The sequence below is a fragment of the Procambarus clarkii genome, chromosome 19, assembly GCF_040958095.1.
Source record: "Procambarus clarkii isolate CNS0578487 chromosome 19, FALCON_Pclarkii_2.0, whole genome shotgun sequence".
Lineage (NCBI taxonomy): Eukaryota > Metazoa > Arthropoda > Malacostraca > Decapoda > Cambaridae > Procambarus > Procambarus clarkii.
In genome coordinates this window covers 33,756,960-33,774,448 of record NC_091168.1, presented here as the reverse complement: position 1 = coordinate 33,774,448, position 17,489 = coordinate 33,756,960, and the positions used below count along the sequence as shown (strand labels likewise).

Genomic DNA, 17,489 nt, shown 5'->3' with positions numbered 1-17,489 from the left:
TCACACAAGTAGAACTTCTTGACTATTAGTTGTGGTAGCATAAATATCCGGCTCATCAAGGTCCAAGGAGTCCTGCCTCTAGCTAGGTCTGGGAGGAACCGACGTGCTGACTAGAAAGGAGGCTACTGCATGCTCCGAAGAATGACGTCATGAGGCGCTCTGCCCACTGGATTGGCTCTACACCAACTGACAGAATTTAAAGGCTAACAGAGGGAGGGTAGGAGAGAGAGAGGGAGGGACAGACAGGGGAGAGAGGGAGGGAGGGAGGGACAAACAGGGGAGAGAGGGAGGGAGGGACAGACAGAAACAGGGGAGGGAGGGACAGACAAACAGGGGAGAGAGGGGAGGGAGGGAGGGACAGAAACAGGGGAGAGAGGGGAGGGAGGGAGGGACAGACAGAAACAGGTGAGAGAGGGGAGGGAGGGAGGGACAGACAGAAACAGGGGAGAAAGGGAGGGAGGGAGGGAGGGACAGACAGAAACAGGGGAGAAAGGGAGGGAGGGAGGGAGGGACAGACAGAAACAGGGGAGAAAGGGAGGGAGGGAAGGACAGACAGAAACAGGGGAGAAAGGGAGGGAGGGACAGACAGAAACAGGGGAGAGAGGGGAGGGAGGGAGGGACAAACAGAAACAGGGGAGAGAGGGAGGGACAGAGACAGGGGAGAGAGGGAGGGAGGGACAGAGACAGGGGAGAGAGGGAGGGAGGGACAGACAGGGGAGAGAGGGAGGGAGGGACAGAGACAGGGGAGAGAGGGAGGGAGGGACAGAGACAGGGGAGGGAGGGACAGAGACAGGGGAGAGGGGGAGGGGGAGAGAGAGAGACAAGGAAACAGATAGGTTATCTTGCCTGAAGGATGCCACAGTTTAAGAGTGGAAAAATATATATGGTGATTTATATAGGACATGGCTGTTCATGAATTATGTTTAATACATTTTAAATAAAATAGTGCACCATTTTCAACTAAAGAAAATAATCACCAATACCAGTGCTTGCATACAGCTATGTGTGGCCTCTGTACAACGTAGTTATTTAATACTGTACATGTATAGGAATAAAAGTCTTATAGGAATAATCATGTATAGGAATAAAATTTGTACACACATGTTTAAGACTGCACCGGTTATAAGCACAAACAAGCAAAGATATGTATAAACATGCTAAACCTAGGTTTAAACAAAGGATTGTAGATGTGGACATCGTTCTCCTGTTAATGAAACAAGATACATGTAAATCATTAATGTTAAAAAGAGTTTAAAAAGAAAAAGGCAAATACTACAAAGACATTAGAAGATTATTTACAATTACTTATACCCACAATACACAATGTCTAAGACAACCACTGTAGGAACATTGCACTATTACTTCACTATGTATTAACCCAACCCTCGCACATAATAAAGGTAAGGGGCGACAGTCTCGGTCCGGCCAAAACGCCGCCACATATCTTTTCATATCTGTGGGTTTGGTTATTAAATGCTCAGTCAAGTTGTAACATTCTCTATTATGTATACTGTATAATAAAAGGGGCACTTCCCAACCTCATAGCCATTAAACCATCACTTAACACAGCATCATACAAAGCCAGCAACTGAAGACAGAATTAAGAACCCATGGAAAATTTCAGAATCTGGAAGGACCTTCAATTAGATAGAAAATGCCCAAGAGACCATAGCAACCCATCAACCAGCACGAAAGTCTTGGCAAGTATGAAAATGCCTTTGGTATTGACCTTAAATGCTTGCACAACATACATTACTCCTGCTTTATACAGAATGAACATTTTGTCACTGAAAAGCATAATTCAATGTGCATAACAATGAAAGTTACTCTTTAGCATGTTCACACTTACAAATGTGCTATACATACAGTACTATTATATGAGGTCTGTCAGCAGGGCGGTGGAACAAAGATGATCGTGCTCAAAGTACGAATATTTAATTATGTGGAGTGAAATGTTTATGACCAATACATTACCCTGCCAGAGCCATTTACCACCGCCGGTTATTAAAACTCGTTAAATTTGAAATATAATTCATTCTAAAGTATTATTTCATATTTAACATTAGAAAAATTATAAATTCATCTCCCACATATTGAAATGTATTTATACAACTACAGAAGTATATTTAAATTTATTTAACCCCCAGAAATATTTATTCTGTATTAGTGTAAATCCCAACTCCCTGGTGACAGCCTCACTGACAAACGTAGGAGAAAATTGTGGCGAGTTAGCGGCCAGTGACGTGACGGTGCGAGTCACCCCCTCAGGCACGGCACCTTTAGAGGGCGGCGGTGGAAGTTTCCCAGGCTGCTGAGACTGCTGTGAAGGTGCTGCCAGGGAGATGACACTGACGCCAGAACCCACTACAGAGCCACTGCTGCCGTTACTGGTAGCGGCAGGGGTAGGGGAGGGGCCCGTGTCAAAGGTCCCGGTGCTAGGAGTGGTCGACGACACTGGCAATAGGTCTGGTCGAAGCTCCTCCATATCGTGGCTCTGCGTAAGTACCTGTGTTGGCCGGCCACCTTCGCCTAACCAAGTTTCATTTTCCAGTCATTATTTCTCAGTTCTTTCAAAGAATGTGCATATGTATTTAGGTGTGTACATGTGTGTATAAATGCATGTATGTTTGTGTATGAATAGGTTTGCATGTATATATAAAAACCACATGTACGAATAGGTTTGCAAGTGTACACAAGTGCATGAAGAATTGAATTTTCATAATATTGCTAGCACTAACAAAATTATTAAAAAATGAACAATAATCCTCAATTTGATTTAACAGCACAGTTAATCCTTTGGATTTAGATGCAAAAAGTTCCCCAAATTATAATAGTTACCTTGAAATGTTTACAATACTTCCAGCATCAAAAGTGAGTTGGATAAAACATACCAGATTAAATATGGATTGCATGTACAATAGACCTTTTGTATTTTCAAAGTTTAAATTTGATGCAAAATTCCTAACAAGTGTTTAATAAATTTATGTAAACAATCTTATTGTACAAGTATGGGGACACTGTACGATTTGTTAAACAATGGCGAGTCTAGTGGTGCATGTGTATACATAAAAGGCATGGAAATCTAGGCATAAGAAATCTAAGCTTGATACCTGGTTGATGGGGTTCTGGGAGTTCTTCTACTCCCCAAGCCCGGCCCGAGGCCAGGCTCGACTTGAGAGTTTGGTCCACCAGGCTGCTGCTTGGAGCGGCCTGCAGGCCCACATACCCACCACAGCCCGGCTGATCCGGAACTTCTTAGAAAACAGTCCAGTTCTCTCTTTACTTGAATAAGCAATTGACCAAGTTTGGCCACATATATAAACACTACTTGTGTTAAGCAAGCAGGAAAATGTTAATATATATGACTCGCTCAAGACACAAAGCAGGTCAATTTAGTTTGCCACTAAACCCTTTGGCCCTTAAAGGTGTCGCACACTTCCCAGAGAATAAATTTTTACATGTGAACAAAACCTTAGGTCTTTAGTACATTCTCAAAAATACTATTTTAACTTTAAAATCTTATGCAAATCAACATTCCGTAGTGATATTCAAAGATTATTAAATATTATGACAACCGTGTTGGGTTGAACTCTCATCTCTGGACTCCTCGGAACCATGCACTACCCATTGTACCATGAGGGGGGTAAAAGTATCTCGACCAGGGGATTGGATATTGGGTACCTGTTGGTGTGTAAGAAATCAATGTTATTTATGGGAGAAATTATTGAGGTCAAGCAGTGGACTAGAACTGTTATTCCTGGGGCCAGATTTACGAAGCGGTTACGCAAGCACTTGTGAACCTGTCCATCTTTTCTCAATCTTTGGCGGCTTTGTTTATAATTATTAATCAGTTACTGAGCTCCGAAGCACCAGGAGGCTGTTTATAACAATAACACTTGATTGGGAAGGTTTCTCGCTTATAAACCGTTTAATAAATGTAACCCAAAGCCGTCAAAGATTGAGGAAAGATGTACACGTTAGTATTTGCGTAACTGCTTCGCGAATCTAGCCCTGGGACTCCCCCAGATACGTGCATTACCAATGAACCGTGATCAGCCCATCATGGAGACGTTGGTATTGAATGGAACCGAGGAGTCCACTGAGGAGAGCGTGCTCCCATCACATTGTTTTTTTTACCAACTGCTGCCTTCCATACTCCAAGCAAGTCTAAGTAAGTAATTATAAAAAAGGAGGCACCAAACCGGGAAGGCAAGCAAGTCTAATAGAACTTTTGGTTGAGGCTTTAAATCCATCCTGGTACAGTGGGTGGTGCATGAAGAAATTCAGAGACTACACTTAAGTCCCATTTACTGCCATATTTACCGATACAGTATTACAGTGACTAGTTACAGGGCGAGAGCACCACTTGTCATTTCCCATCTTCCCAGTAGTCTTGTTCCATGATGCTGAAACTCATCATTTTGATCTCCACCGCCTTAATTTATTCCAACATCTACAACTCTGCATTAGAGAACTTAGACTTTTTCCTCAGCTCAAATCTATGGACTTTCTCGCTCTAAGTTGCAGGCTTAAAAAATTACCATATTTTGTTCATTTTTTTCTTTTTTTTTATGTAATGATCATATCACTTCATTTCCTTCCATCTTCTAGCTTTAGCATACGTATTTGACGCCACCAACCTCTCCTTGCGGATCTTTTTTCCAACTCTTAGAAGTCATTTAGTAGCATGTCTTTGCACCCTTTAGTTCATTGATATGCTTCTTGCGATATGGGCACCATACAACCACGGCATATTCCAATTGGGTCTCAAGACTTTGTAACAGATTCTTTAATACTTCAAAGTCAATTTGTGTAGTATTTTATTAAGGAAGAAACATCCTGAAGTTGGAAAGGGTAGCATAGTCTTCTTACACAATATTCCTTATGTGGTCCATTGATGGCTGTTTCCTATACCAAACCATTCCTACGTCTATCTTTATCAGTTATTTTATGTCCTTTCATGTCATTTGTAGGTTGTGTGGGGCTTATTTAGGTTGTGTGGGGCTTATTTTCTCCTAGTCTACGTTCCATAATGTGGTATGTATTCACATTGCATTCCACGTGCTGCTCAATTCACTAATTTTGTCCCGATCATCTTGAAGGACACGACGGTCATCCAAGACATTTTCCCTATTCGCGTAGCATTGTCGATAAGCAGTTAGTACACATCTAGCGATAAGATACACATCGCTAAAAGTTTTGAACAGACGAGTGAAAAGCCTAAATATATCAGTAATCAACCATTACCAAACCACAACTATTAATAATATACAGTACAAGCATTTGTCATAATATTTAGTCTGCACACGTGATTCAGCACATCACAACCAACACATGGTACACCATTAAAATAATAATAGCAGCTCAAATAGTATAGCACAATATGCTTGCAAAGAAAGTATGAACTTTAGCCAAGCACGAGTTACATCTAAGCTTTTAACTATGTAGTACAGCATGTATTTAATATTCAGAACTTAAAATTTAAGTTGCATCACATTCTTATATCAATATATACTCCAATTGTGTGTATATCAACTGTATAGCAGTCATTAAGTACAATTATGAGGAGCTACATTTGCTATGATTTGGATACAAAATGGGACCAAGATAGTATTAAAGCAAATACATTTTTGAAGAATATTCAAATTGTAATTTGAACATTCTTGTAAAACCACTAGAACGCATAGTGTTTCGGGCAGGTCCTTAATGCTAATTTTTCCCTGGAATATGACCCGCCAATTCGTTTAACCACCAGATACCCAATCACTGCTGGGGGAACAGAGGCACACAGTTAAGGACTGGCGCTCGGTATATCCTCCCCGGCCAGGATACGAACCCAGGCCAAAGCTGAAGCAAAGCTCCGGGCACTCATGAGATGAAAGTGTTGAGGTTTTGATCCCTCCTGGACCCTTATCACTACTTCTTAAGGGTCCTGGACACACCAAAACATCATTTTACTTTTCCACACGTGCATATTCAGCATTAACTTTCAGCATCATTATTGAAACTTTCACCAACTACACATTATAAAAATTTCTCAATCATGCTCAATCTTCACAAATAAGCAAGTACTTAACCAGAATTTCTATCAAAATTATAATCCATTACACTGCCAGCGCTTCTAACACAGCAAAAATACTGTCGACTTAAAAGCGGAACACAAACCTCTGACAGCCACCAACTCGTGTTCCAGTTCCTGAAGGAACACTCGAGCACTAACCGAGTTGTTCCCTGAATAGCGAGCACAAGTGTCACAGAATAATTTACGTTAAGAGTGGACACTGCCCCATACTTCATAATATTTTGAACATACTTTAAATACCAAACATATCCAAGTCAGTTTCTTTAACATTTTGAAATACTGAAGTTTGAAGCCATTCGTTATGATGCACCAACACGAACTTTATGCAAGAAAAGAATTTAAATGTTGTGCAAAAGTTTCTTTAAAAACTAATAAATGATAAATAACAAAAAATGTAAAGTCTTACAAATAACACACACAGGCAGATAAGAAAACCTCAATCCATCAGCATGCTAAGACAGACACTAAAGTTAGTCCAATATTACTCGCTACGTATCTATACAAAGCAATTTCAACTTTTACTGTGTAGCTAAATTCAGTCCCTAAACAAGAGTAATTAAGGCACAACTGTGATTTGTATTTATGCCCGATAAACGAAGTCTAAATCAAGATTAGACAGTATTATAATTACACAATTTTGAAGTACATTATACTATAATTATGATGGGTAAATAATTTACTGTAATTTTGAGTATACTATTATAAATGTAAAACCATGAACTGTTTTTGAATTTGCACTTTATTCATGTTTACCAGCATCCATATTGGCCCACGAGAGAAACCCATACACAGACTACCGATTGATCTGTACTCTATCGTACCTCTTCACATTTTGATTTCTTTGCACTCATTCCCATCGCCACCTTTGATGCCACTTCATAGTGGCATCAAGCATGTGTGCGCGCATGTGTGGTGTGTAACACTAAACTGCTGAAGGAACCAATCAATCGTGATTAAAATCCCACTACACACAAGAATGTTTGCAAACAGTTTCTAAGTCTACCTAGCCAAACCCAAACAAATCTAACGAGCTTAACACTGCCTAATATAACTCATCTTATCCTAACAATATATATGGTTTAAACTTTAAACAATCCTTGTCAAATCAGCTTGTGTATAATTTGACCATACCTCAATCAATCTACATCAAAGTCTTTTCCTGTCTCAAATATTTTATATTTGAGAATTTTTAAGACAAACATGCCATAAATTCCTTGATTACAAGTACAATAGTCAACTCCCAGTCATGTGTGCTTGCTTGATACATGCTTGATGGGGTTCTGCGAGTTCTACTCCCCCAAGCCTGGCCCGAGGCCAGGCTTGGCTTATGAGAGTTTGGTCCAACAGGCTGTTGCTTGCTTGGTAGACTTTACCTAGTTGTATTTACACAAGCATGAGATCTGGCTCTTGAGCTTCATCCTGCCATTACTGAATCTGGTCAATTTATACCTTTTTCAGTATTGTACTTTGACAACTTTTTTCTTTAAGCTGTGAATGATGGCCACATGAGGCAGGGGTCCAAGAGCTATTAGCTCCAATTCTGCAGGCACAAATACTAAATACTTCCACCATCCCTATGTATCATGAGGGATAAAAAACAATAAATAAAAAAATGGATTCACCAAGGATTCCATCATGGGGCACGTGAGCGGCACTGGGGAAAGAACACCCTCACTGAAGTTCGTTGTACCTCCACTTGCTGCAGACTATTTTCATTCATGTCTCGGGTTTGTCTTTCACCTGTGACACCCCCCCTCCCCCTCTCATCCGTCCCTCTCAAGACCATCTCTCCGTTTTGTCCAACCTTAGATGTTATGTTGGCACATTGCCTCATGGTGCTCTTAAAGGTAGATTTAGTTCCCTTGGCCTAGTTCCAGTAGGGTGTTCCTTTTGTCTGTTATTAGTTGCCTCACATTGTTAGACATCTAATTTTCTTCTGTTAAAAGTGCAGGAGACATGCTGGAGCTACTACATACTCTAGAAGTAAGCTAATATAGCTTGAGTACTGCATTTAGGCCAATTCGGTACAGATTTTTTAAAAACATTTTTATGCTTTTTAATTTTTATGCTATTAACATTATTTTGTTGTGTTCACATACTGTAAAAGGCAGGCATTAGAGGTATACAGGTATACAAGCTATCTTTTCTTAGCCTATTTTTGCAGTAAGGTACTGTATTGTCATTAGTCAAAATATTTATTTTGAATCTACCTCTTTAGTGTCACGTACCCTCCTCTTTTTAGTTGCAACTACGTTCTTCATAACATATCCTCCTGGTCTATCCCAAACATCATTACTTTATATTCCCTGGGATTAACCCCTAAAGAGCACAGCCGTTGAAAAGTACTTCACTGAGGCGAGTCTTACTACAATAAATCAAATGGGATGAAAATTGCATACAGCACCTGGATCAGCATAAAAGCTACACTCCAGTATATTTGCTTGCCAGCATCTCTAACCTCTATCTTCGTGGAGGCCTCTTAGGTCCTTGCACCTTCTTGTTTAAGAATCATCTTCAAAATCATCACTCACGACCCTACCTCCTTCGGTATGTTATTTACACAAGTCATTAAGGACTCAAGTGTTTATATCTGCATGACCCCACTTGCCGTGTCACTGTCCTCACTTCCTCAGGTTATCACCTTTCCACCTACCAAAGCCTGTTTTTCCAACTTAATTTTTTTTTTTTTTACGGTGAACGATATCAAATTTTGTGGCAACCTAGGAAGATGTACTCCATTAATCCTCACTAATTGATTTTATAGTGGTCAGAAAACTATCAGGTTTACTAGGCACTATTTTTTGTTACCATTTATCTCAGATGTTTCAATATCCTTTATTAACTACTATAGTAGTTTACATGCAGTGCATATGAACATCGATTTTATTTTCTGAATATGGAAAACCCATAAAAGTCTTGTTGTCAGAGACAGAAGCCTGTACAATACTTCAGCTTATAGAGGGCCTTCCCAAGGATGCAACCTTGGGAAAGTTGCACCCTTGAAATAAAGTTCTTGTAAAGATTATCAAAAGCAGGTGGCAAGCATAGAAAACTCTAGCACTGTGGCACAGAACTGTCAAAAATGTATTGGTGTCCTGCATGAGAGCTAGGACAAGAGCAAAAATACACAAGACTAGTGATGTTAAAGGACACTGGCATAGTAAGACCTTAGCATCCCAAAAATCAGGACACTGTACAAGGTAGCAAGGATTGAACGTGTTGGCAATGACACCAAGGAGTCAACGGAACCATCCCAGCATAAAAGTACGAGCCAACTGTTCATTAACATTTTTCAACAACGTATATTCAAGAAAGCTGTAGTATGTGTGTACAGTATGTGCATGTATGTATATAATGTAAAATGACACTAACTATTAAATCTGATTTTACACCACATGCCAGTCTATTTAGCCAAGAAATAAAAACCAAGACATTACAATATTTTCTTCTAATGTGATCCTGTAAACTATGTCAACAGTTTTAAAGCTGAAGGGACAGTTATCATAAATTTCCTCATTTCATATGAACACAGGTATAAACTGCCTTGCAATAATAGCATATCTAATTTAATTGTATATTTTAGTTATCATCATGCTGTTAAAAACAGAACCCCACCCCACATATAAAACAATGAAAACGACCTTTCGGTCCGAGCTGGGCCCTCGTCGTGATCATTTCACGTGTAGGGGTTGGGTTATTTTTCAGCCATGTTGTGACCTGTTCTCCGCATGTTTAGGGATACTGAAGTAAAAATTATATAAAACAGTTAACAAGCACATTGTCCTTGTGATGTGTTTGTCAACAACTCTCCACTGGCTACATAGTGGACATGCTTATCATTCAATTTAACACACTGAAATTAAAGCAAGCAAGGCAAATTCAACCCTTTAAAACATTCATAATTGTATGCAATTTATACTGCATTCCCTAAAACATACAAGTAGAAAACAATATTTAACTTTTACTATAGGCCTACACTGTAGGCCTTGCACTGCCCTAGTCCCTATCTGTGACTAACCCTCTCACTGCTCCAATCATTATCTGTAATTACCTCCTGTATGAAAATTGCCATATACAATCCCCCTCCCCATGATTTTTTTACAAATTTTTTTCCATATGCACCACAGTATTGATATTTAGGCGAGCAGTCCAAGAGAAACGGTAACTAGAGGAGCAAATGGCCAATCTTTCATCAACACGGCACAAATGATCATACCTGCACTATATTGGGTGTACTGTTGGTACTGCGGATGGAAGTTGTGGATCGCATCTGTCATGATGTCTTTCGGGTTCATGGTTTCCTGTGTCAAAAGAAAATTTCAAAGATAACCACTTTCCCTATTGTGACTGCAGTAAATAAATTTGCATTTTAAAATAACAGTTCAACACTGCAATAATGAACAATTTAATGTTTACAATGTGCAAATGCTGAATTCAAAAGTAATGTTCAGCAGTTGCTCAAAACTAATGCAACACTGGTTACAATATCTAAAATTGAGCAAATCGCAACTTGCTTGCATTCAAAAATAAAATGAAGGATTTTTTTTATATAATTTGTAAAATTGTCTAAGAAATTTTCTGGGTCCTGAAATTTTTAGAACATCTAACCTGTATTTACTGTAATGTGAAATGTTGTCTGGTATTATTGCAACACTGCAGAGATAAACCCTTCAACTGAATAACCCAGCGGGAAAAACCATGCCCAGATAACGTTTAATCAAGGTTTTCAAGAATTTATTCGTCGTTGCATTGTCAATTGCTCAGGGAGTACAACTAGGCATTGTTGGGAAATCGAGTGGAAAGTTTAAACCTATAATGAATCCCATTACTGAGGATATCCAAGGGGATAAAAATGCTACATTTCCAAACAAGTGATGAGAAATTAATAAGTTAAAAAATTAGAAAATGGGATCCATTTTTAAAACACGAGACATTTAAAATCTTCAAGGCTCATCACTGTCCTGTCAGCAGTGTGCGCGTCCTCAAGAAGTTCAGGAATGCGGGTTTGATCTCATCTTATGTCTTCAGTATTTTTATGGACAGCATTACTTTGACAAGAATTGGGAATGTATTACTCCATTAAGAAATAAGAGTACAAATTCAATTAGTGTAACACTTATCAATGCATTTCACTAATATAAAAAATATTTTGTACTTTTGCATGTACCTGTACTGTACTGTACTAATTGTCAGTCCCTATGGCTTCATTGTCAGCCCCTTTGGCTTCACTGTTTACTGTACACAGTACAGTGTATTCTATATTAACTGCTGCTGATCTGCTGTAGAAAAGGTGCAAACTATATTTGGACAATTTCTCGTACTATACCTTCAGTGATGACGAGATGCTCTGCATGGTAACACTACGACCAGGTCCAGTCACAGTAAAATCTCCGTATATCTGGTAAGGGAAGGCGTAGCGAAGAGCCACCGAGGCGAAGAACATTTCCACGCAAATGATGAAGTTCTGGTAGCCAGCAGACACCGTGCCCGTGTTTAGGGTCGGATTGCCTTCTATAACTTTCCCCTTTTCAAGAATAGCCAAGAGAACTCCTGAAATAAAATTTGTTTATCAACTTCATGGTTAAAATAAAAACACATCTGGCACCAAATACACACACAAATACATGGTATAAAACAAAAACAAAACTTTAACCATACTGTAATTAATAAAATGTAAAAGTTCAATACAATTTTGATAACAGTTATCATAAACATGCCTTGTACTCACCTTGCCAAAATGATAAAAAGATAACCGATTTTATGGTAAAGAATTTAAGTAAAGGTTCATATGGCTGCAGCAAGTCTCTTGTAGCAAAGTAGAAGAGGAATAAGCTGTACAGGGCCAGCGACACCGAGATGTTGTAAATGATCGTGATGTACAAGTATCCACCTTCAGGACTGTAAAAGAATTAACAAAAATTAATACACCCCATACAGACTTCAAATAAGGTAAATGTGCATAATGTACAAAAGCAGAATGTCAATGTCAAAAGCTGGTGTCAGCGCAGTTGGCTCAACTGAATTCAATTCCAGTTTTCATTCCCACGCAAGACTAGAAGCTTGTGTACATTGCCTTACAATGACCCTCACACACCTGCTTGTCAACCAGATAAAGGTCCAGGATGGACCAAAGCCTCGTCACTTTCCTTTCGTGTGTGGGTTGGGTTATTTATTTCAGCCTCATTATTGTGATATTCTCTGCATTATCATTATTTGTTTAACCCTGAGCATAATACCCTCAGATGTTCAACCCATAGTGTGCATAATACCTCCCAATCCCTCCCGAAAACACCTGCAAACTTTAACAAAACTCAAGGGTAGTTCACCGTGCCCACAGGTGGCTAGTTTGAAGGATGGAGTTCAAGCCCACAACCCTGTAGTGCAGATTTTTTGTAAATTCATTCTCTCAAAGTTAAGGTTGAGCTGTAAGCAGCGAAGCCTGGAAACGACTGATGATTCCAATAGCGTCTCGGTTAGGTGGCCAGCCTCATACTGAACATTATCACCTCATTGGGTGTTCACTACACTCGATACAAGATAAAATTTTGGGTTATTTTTCCTATACTCTGAGGATTGTGTTTAACGTAGGAACACCAATAAATTTCTTCGCACATAGATATTGCCTTGGGTAATCCTTGCACAGGTTAGGGGTTAATGTTTGAAGTCGAGTTGTGAATATTGAGGCTGTGCTTTGGAAGCCTGACACTGGATTTGCTCCTGGAATATAATTATACATCCTGTTCCATCTATAGTAGTGTGTACTGTGCATTGCCAATATAATGTGCAGTGATTTTAGAAGTCAATGGATGTTTCAGTATTAACTTGCACATTAAATTCACGTTCCTAAACCTTGTGGAAAGCATATATTCCGAGAGACAAGTACCCCACTTCTGGGTGTATATATACAGAGTTTAATCCTGAACTATAGTCAGGGCTAAAGTATACATGCAGATGGAAAGAGCAAGTCGATTTAGTAGCTAAAAAAAAAAAAAAAAAAAAAAAAAAAAAAGACAAAACGAAAAGTACGACTTTTCGCTATATTCTAGACCCTTAACAAAGGTGTCGAATTTTATGGTTCGTCTAACCTACTGTGGTGGCCCCTAATTATTTTGTTAACACTTGTGTACTGTCACAAGACTGCTAGGCTACTTTAAGGTTGGAAAAGGCAACACAGTACTTACCTCCAATCACCATCCTGGTATTTGTTAAAGAACTGCAAAATTATAGTAATGAAGGCCATAACAGGTTTAACCAGGCAGAACTGGAGGGTGGCTTGCTTACAGAACCGAAGGAAGCCAATTGTGTACGTCTTGCCAACAAGACAGCACGTTCCGTACATGCATGATGATCTGAAAAGGTAAAAGGAAAAAGTTCAGCTATTGTGGCCAGGTAAAAGTTTAAACAATAGCTTTTGTAGTAGCAGAACTAAACACAGTAACATCTCACTACAATTTGTATAAGTAGTGATTCACAAGAAAATGAGAGGATTATGAACTTTACTACTGTCTTGCCTACAGTCTACACATTTGTTCAACTCCAAGCCTAAGTCTAGGCTTGTCTCTTTTTTTTTATCTAAAAGGCTGTTGCTTGAAGTGGCTCACAGGCCTATAAATCCGTTACTAGCTGGGTGGTTTGGTCACTTCCTTCAGGAACTGTCAAATTTTCTCAATGCATCCACATTTGTGTAAAGGCAATATTTCTTATGCACAAAGAAATCCCATTATCGTGATGTATCAACGAGAACAAAAAAATTGCTTGGGAATATGCAGAGCATAGGTTCAAATCCTCCTCACAGCTCCTGCAGATTCTCAATATTTCTCATATTTGGTAGGAAGCGGTTGACAAGTTGTGGACCTCTATTCGTAGTGTTCTCCGATTGTACCTATGGCTCCTACTTTTAGCTAGGTCAATTTCACATCCAATATACAGTACATCTTTTGCTCCTGTATGTTATTTTGTTGCACATTTTGCACCTGGTCATCTGGTATCTTCTGCAATACCTCTCATATCCTTTCCATTGTAATTTTCTTGGTGAGGAATATATTCACATGCAAAGAAAAAAACCTAAGCCTTACTTAGTTTAAAAACGTTTGTGTCGATGCAACTACAGATATATCCATATTTCATAGTCACTAGCACTTTCCATGAAAGTTGTAGATATTCTATTTGCCTTGATGGAGCGAGCCACATACGAGACAGTCTGGCAAAGATGTACAAGGTTTCATGTTGGCAAATACTCAACATATGTTTATATTAGTGCTAATTTGCTTCTTGGTAATATCTATGGCTCTGGTATGGATGCCACAGGGTTTAATGACCTGTCAAGCATTTCCCAAGTGGTGGTCAAAGACCTTTGACATGCTAACTGAAATAGGCTTGATATATAGAATTTTTTTTTTTTTTTTAAGCAACCTGCCAAATCTTTTATCAACCAGGTACCCATTCATTACTGGGTAAACAAAGGCACACAGTTAAGGATTGGCGTTAATATGGTGGGCATAAACTCTCACCTGTGTGTGCCCAAGACAGACAAGAACGAGTTCGTTCCCACCGTAATGGCTTGCCACTTTCTCCTGATAGTTTTTTTGGGACAGTGCGGTGGGAAGGGAACTCATTTGACAATTGTCATTTTTCATCGTCTTGCTATAAAAAGGGCCACTAGTCTGTATGGCCATTTATTTTGGCTTCATTTTTTACTTGTCTGACATCTATGAGAAGCTAAGCAGTCTGGCATAGCTCCATCACCTGGGTGAATGATCACCCAGTTGTATGGTAACAATTGCAAGTTGAGAAATTTTTACCTGCACTAAAAAGGATTACTTATTTCTATGGGTATATCCCATCTGCATACTTTTATTTTATTCCAATTGTCCAAACAGTATTTACAAACATCTAATGTATATATAATCTTGGCAAATTGTGATGGTTTTTACAAACTTTCCCCAAGTAATCAATAATGTTGGTACAGGACTTACCTAATAGGCTTCCCTCTGATCTCGCTCATAATGTTTCCTTCTCCACCCAGGTACTCGTAGCAGAGACTAAGAAAGTTGTAGATCACAAATGCTGCAACGAGTCAAAAAACAAACGTAAGAAAAATCATTCAGCATAATGAAATCACAAGAGCATGAAATATCAAGAAGAGAAAGGATTGAAGTCACATGATAAGTGTTCCAGTAGTTCAGGTCCAGACCATGATTCATGATCCACAAGAGGGACTTGTTATTTCTATGTGCAGATTTGGAACATTACATGTGATCAGGAGGCATGGCAGGATGTGCAGAATAACCCCATTGAAAAGCAAAGGTGCAATACATACTTAGCCCTTTGTTGTTGTTCTCTAAGACTAACACTCCCGCACATCAGGGGCATAACTGGCTGGCCACTCAATGTTCAAGATAGAACTTTATAAACACCATCAAAGGATACCTGGTCAACCAGACTTATTCATATGTCAGGCTGCAAGCAGCCACATCCAACAGCTTGGTTGACCAGACTACCAACAAGGAGGCCTGGTCAGACCTGGAAGCAGGGACATTGACCCCCAGAAACAATGCAGAGAACTCTTAGAACCCCATCCAGGTACAATCCCAAAGCTCCGAGTTGAGGTACCTTTAAAGAAAGCTCTGAACATTGTAGTTTTGAACATCAATATGAATCAGTTTGAAACTTATGTTTCCTGGGAGTTCTTCTACTCCCGAAGCCCGGCATAAACTTGCAAGAGCTTTGTCCAACAAGCTGTTTGCTTGAAACAGCCCGCAGGCCCACAACAGCCCGGTTAGTCCGGCACTTCTTAAAGAGAAAACGAGTGTTTTCAAGGTGTCCAAGTTTATTCCAGCAATATTTCTTATACTCGCTGGGAGTATGTTGAACAACTGTGGATCTGATATCCATGCAATGTTTTCTGATTGCGCCTATGGCACCCCCTGCTCTTCACTGGTTCTATTATGCATTTTCCCATATTGTTTACCCCAATACGTTATTTTACTCTGTAGATTTGGAACATGGCCCTCCAGTATTTTCCACGAGTACATTATTTGATGCTGTATATCTCTCGTCTCCTTTCTAGGGAACATTTGGAACGTTTGGAGACTATCCCAATAATTTAGGTGCTTTATGTCTCTGTATGCCATACTGTACATGTTCTCTATTTCAGCAATCTCTCCTACTCTGAAGGGGAAAGCGAGAACTGAGCAGTATTTGAGATGGGTTAACAAGTGATTTGAATAGTAGAACCACTGATTGGATCCCTAGATTTGAAGGTTCTCTTAATCCTTCCTATCATTTTTCTCGCCAAAATAAAATGAATCTATGTACCAAATGAATTGGTTTGGGACAATTTTTTTTTTCGTCAATGTTACAGACTCGTCAATAATACTACGGTAAAGTGTAATGTATTACAGATTTCCCAGTACAGCAAACAGTACCACTACTGTACTTTAACTACCATGTAACTACAGTATACTGTAGTCATTTTATACAGCACTTGACATTTGTGAAATGACATTTTATAAACACTTTACCTGTGTGAAAATAAACATGAAACAAAATATATACTGTAATATACACAAAATAATGCATAATCAACTCTGCAAATGCTCCAACTTTGCCACTCGATCACCAACATAACTTTAAAACAAGAAAATCAAAAATAATTTTAAAATTTAATATTTAAAACTTCAGATTTTCAAATCGGATTAAAAAATATAAACTATCACCAATTGTAATTTATTTACCTAAGTGTAATTACCTAAGTGTAGTTACAGGATGAGAGCTATGCTCGTGGTGTCCCGTCTTCCCAGCACTCTTTGTCATATAACGCTTTGAAACTACTGACGGTCTTGGCCTCCACAATTGTTCCTTTGGTGTTATGCTCGCAGAATAGGCCTATGATCCTCATTGTCAGGAAATTAGAATATAGGTTTTCTATATATACTTAAATATACTTTACTGTAAAAAAATCAATATCGCATTTGAAATACTTTTTTCTAAATTTACAGCAATTTTATGAAAAAAATCATTCAAGGGATTGTAGAATAGACAGCTGAGCACATGTCAAAAATGGTAAGAATCGGTCAGAAACAGGAATTTTAGAAGCCACTCAAAGTTGAAACTAGTTTGAGATAATTGAAGTTATCGACATTGAATACAGGTAGTTCGAATTTGTTAATTTACTTGCATGTTTTAATAAACATCGTTTGGCATTCGTATTCAAATATGTGAAAGTTGTAGGTCAATGTGTCGAAATGAAGTCAAGAAAAAAATACCCCCTTCCAAAAAAAAAATTATAATGATTTAGGGGATATATTTAGGGTATACTTTATATACGTGAATAAACCCTAATCTGGTCCCTAATCAAAACAACCTAAAGAGACGAAGAAAATAGAGTTTGAAACCTCTGAAAAAA

General features: G+C 38.9%; 1 protein-coding gene across 2 annotated transcripts in view; it reads right to left on the bottom strand.

Annotated features, from left to right (window-relative positions):
- Window positions 1–17,489, bottom strand: part of Tmep (Transmembrane endosomal protein) — a 101,980-nt gene that overhangs the window by 9,683 nt on the left and 74,808 nt on the right. The window contains exons 4-9 of one of the 2 annotated variants that reach the window (XM_045740969.2): window positions 15,058–15,148; window positions 13,264–13,431; window positions 11,811–11,980; window positions 11,409–11,632; window positions 10,299–10,383; window positions 2,278–2,529 (exon numbers count right to left, since the gene is read on the bottom strand). In XM_045740969.2, the coding sequence (XP_045596925.1) occupies window positions 2,278–2,529; window positions 10,299–10,383; window positions 11,409–11,632; window positions 11,811–11,980; window positions 13,264–13,431; window positions 15,058–15,148 (990 nt within the window). The remainder of the gene's footprint in view (window positions 1–2,277; window positions 2,530–10,298; window positions 10,384–11,408; window positions 11,633–11,810; window positions 11,981–13,263; window positions 13,432–15,057; window positions 15,149–17,489) is intronic. The other variant, XM_045740970.2, reaches the window with a different exon arrangement.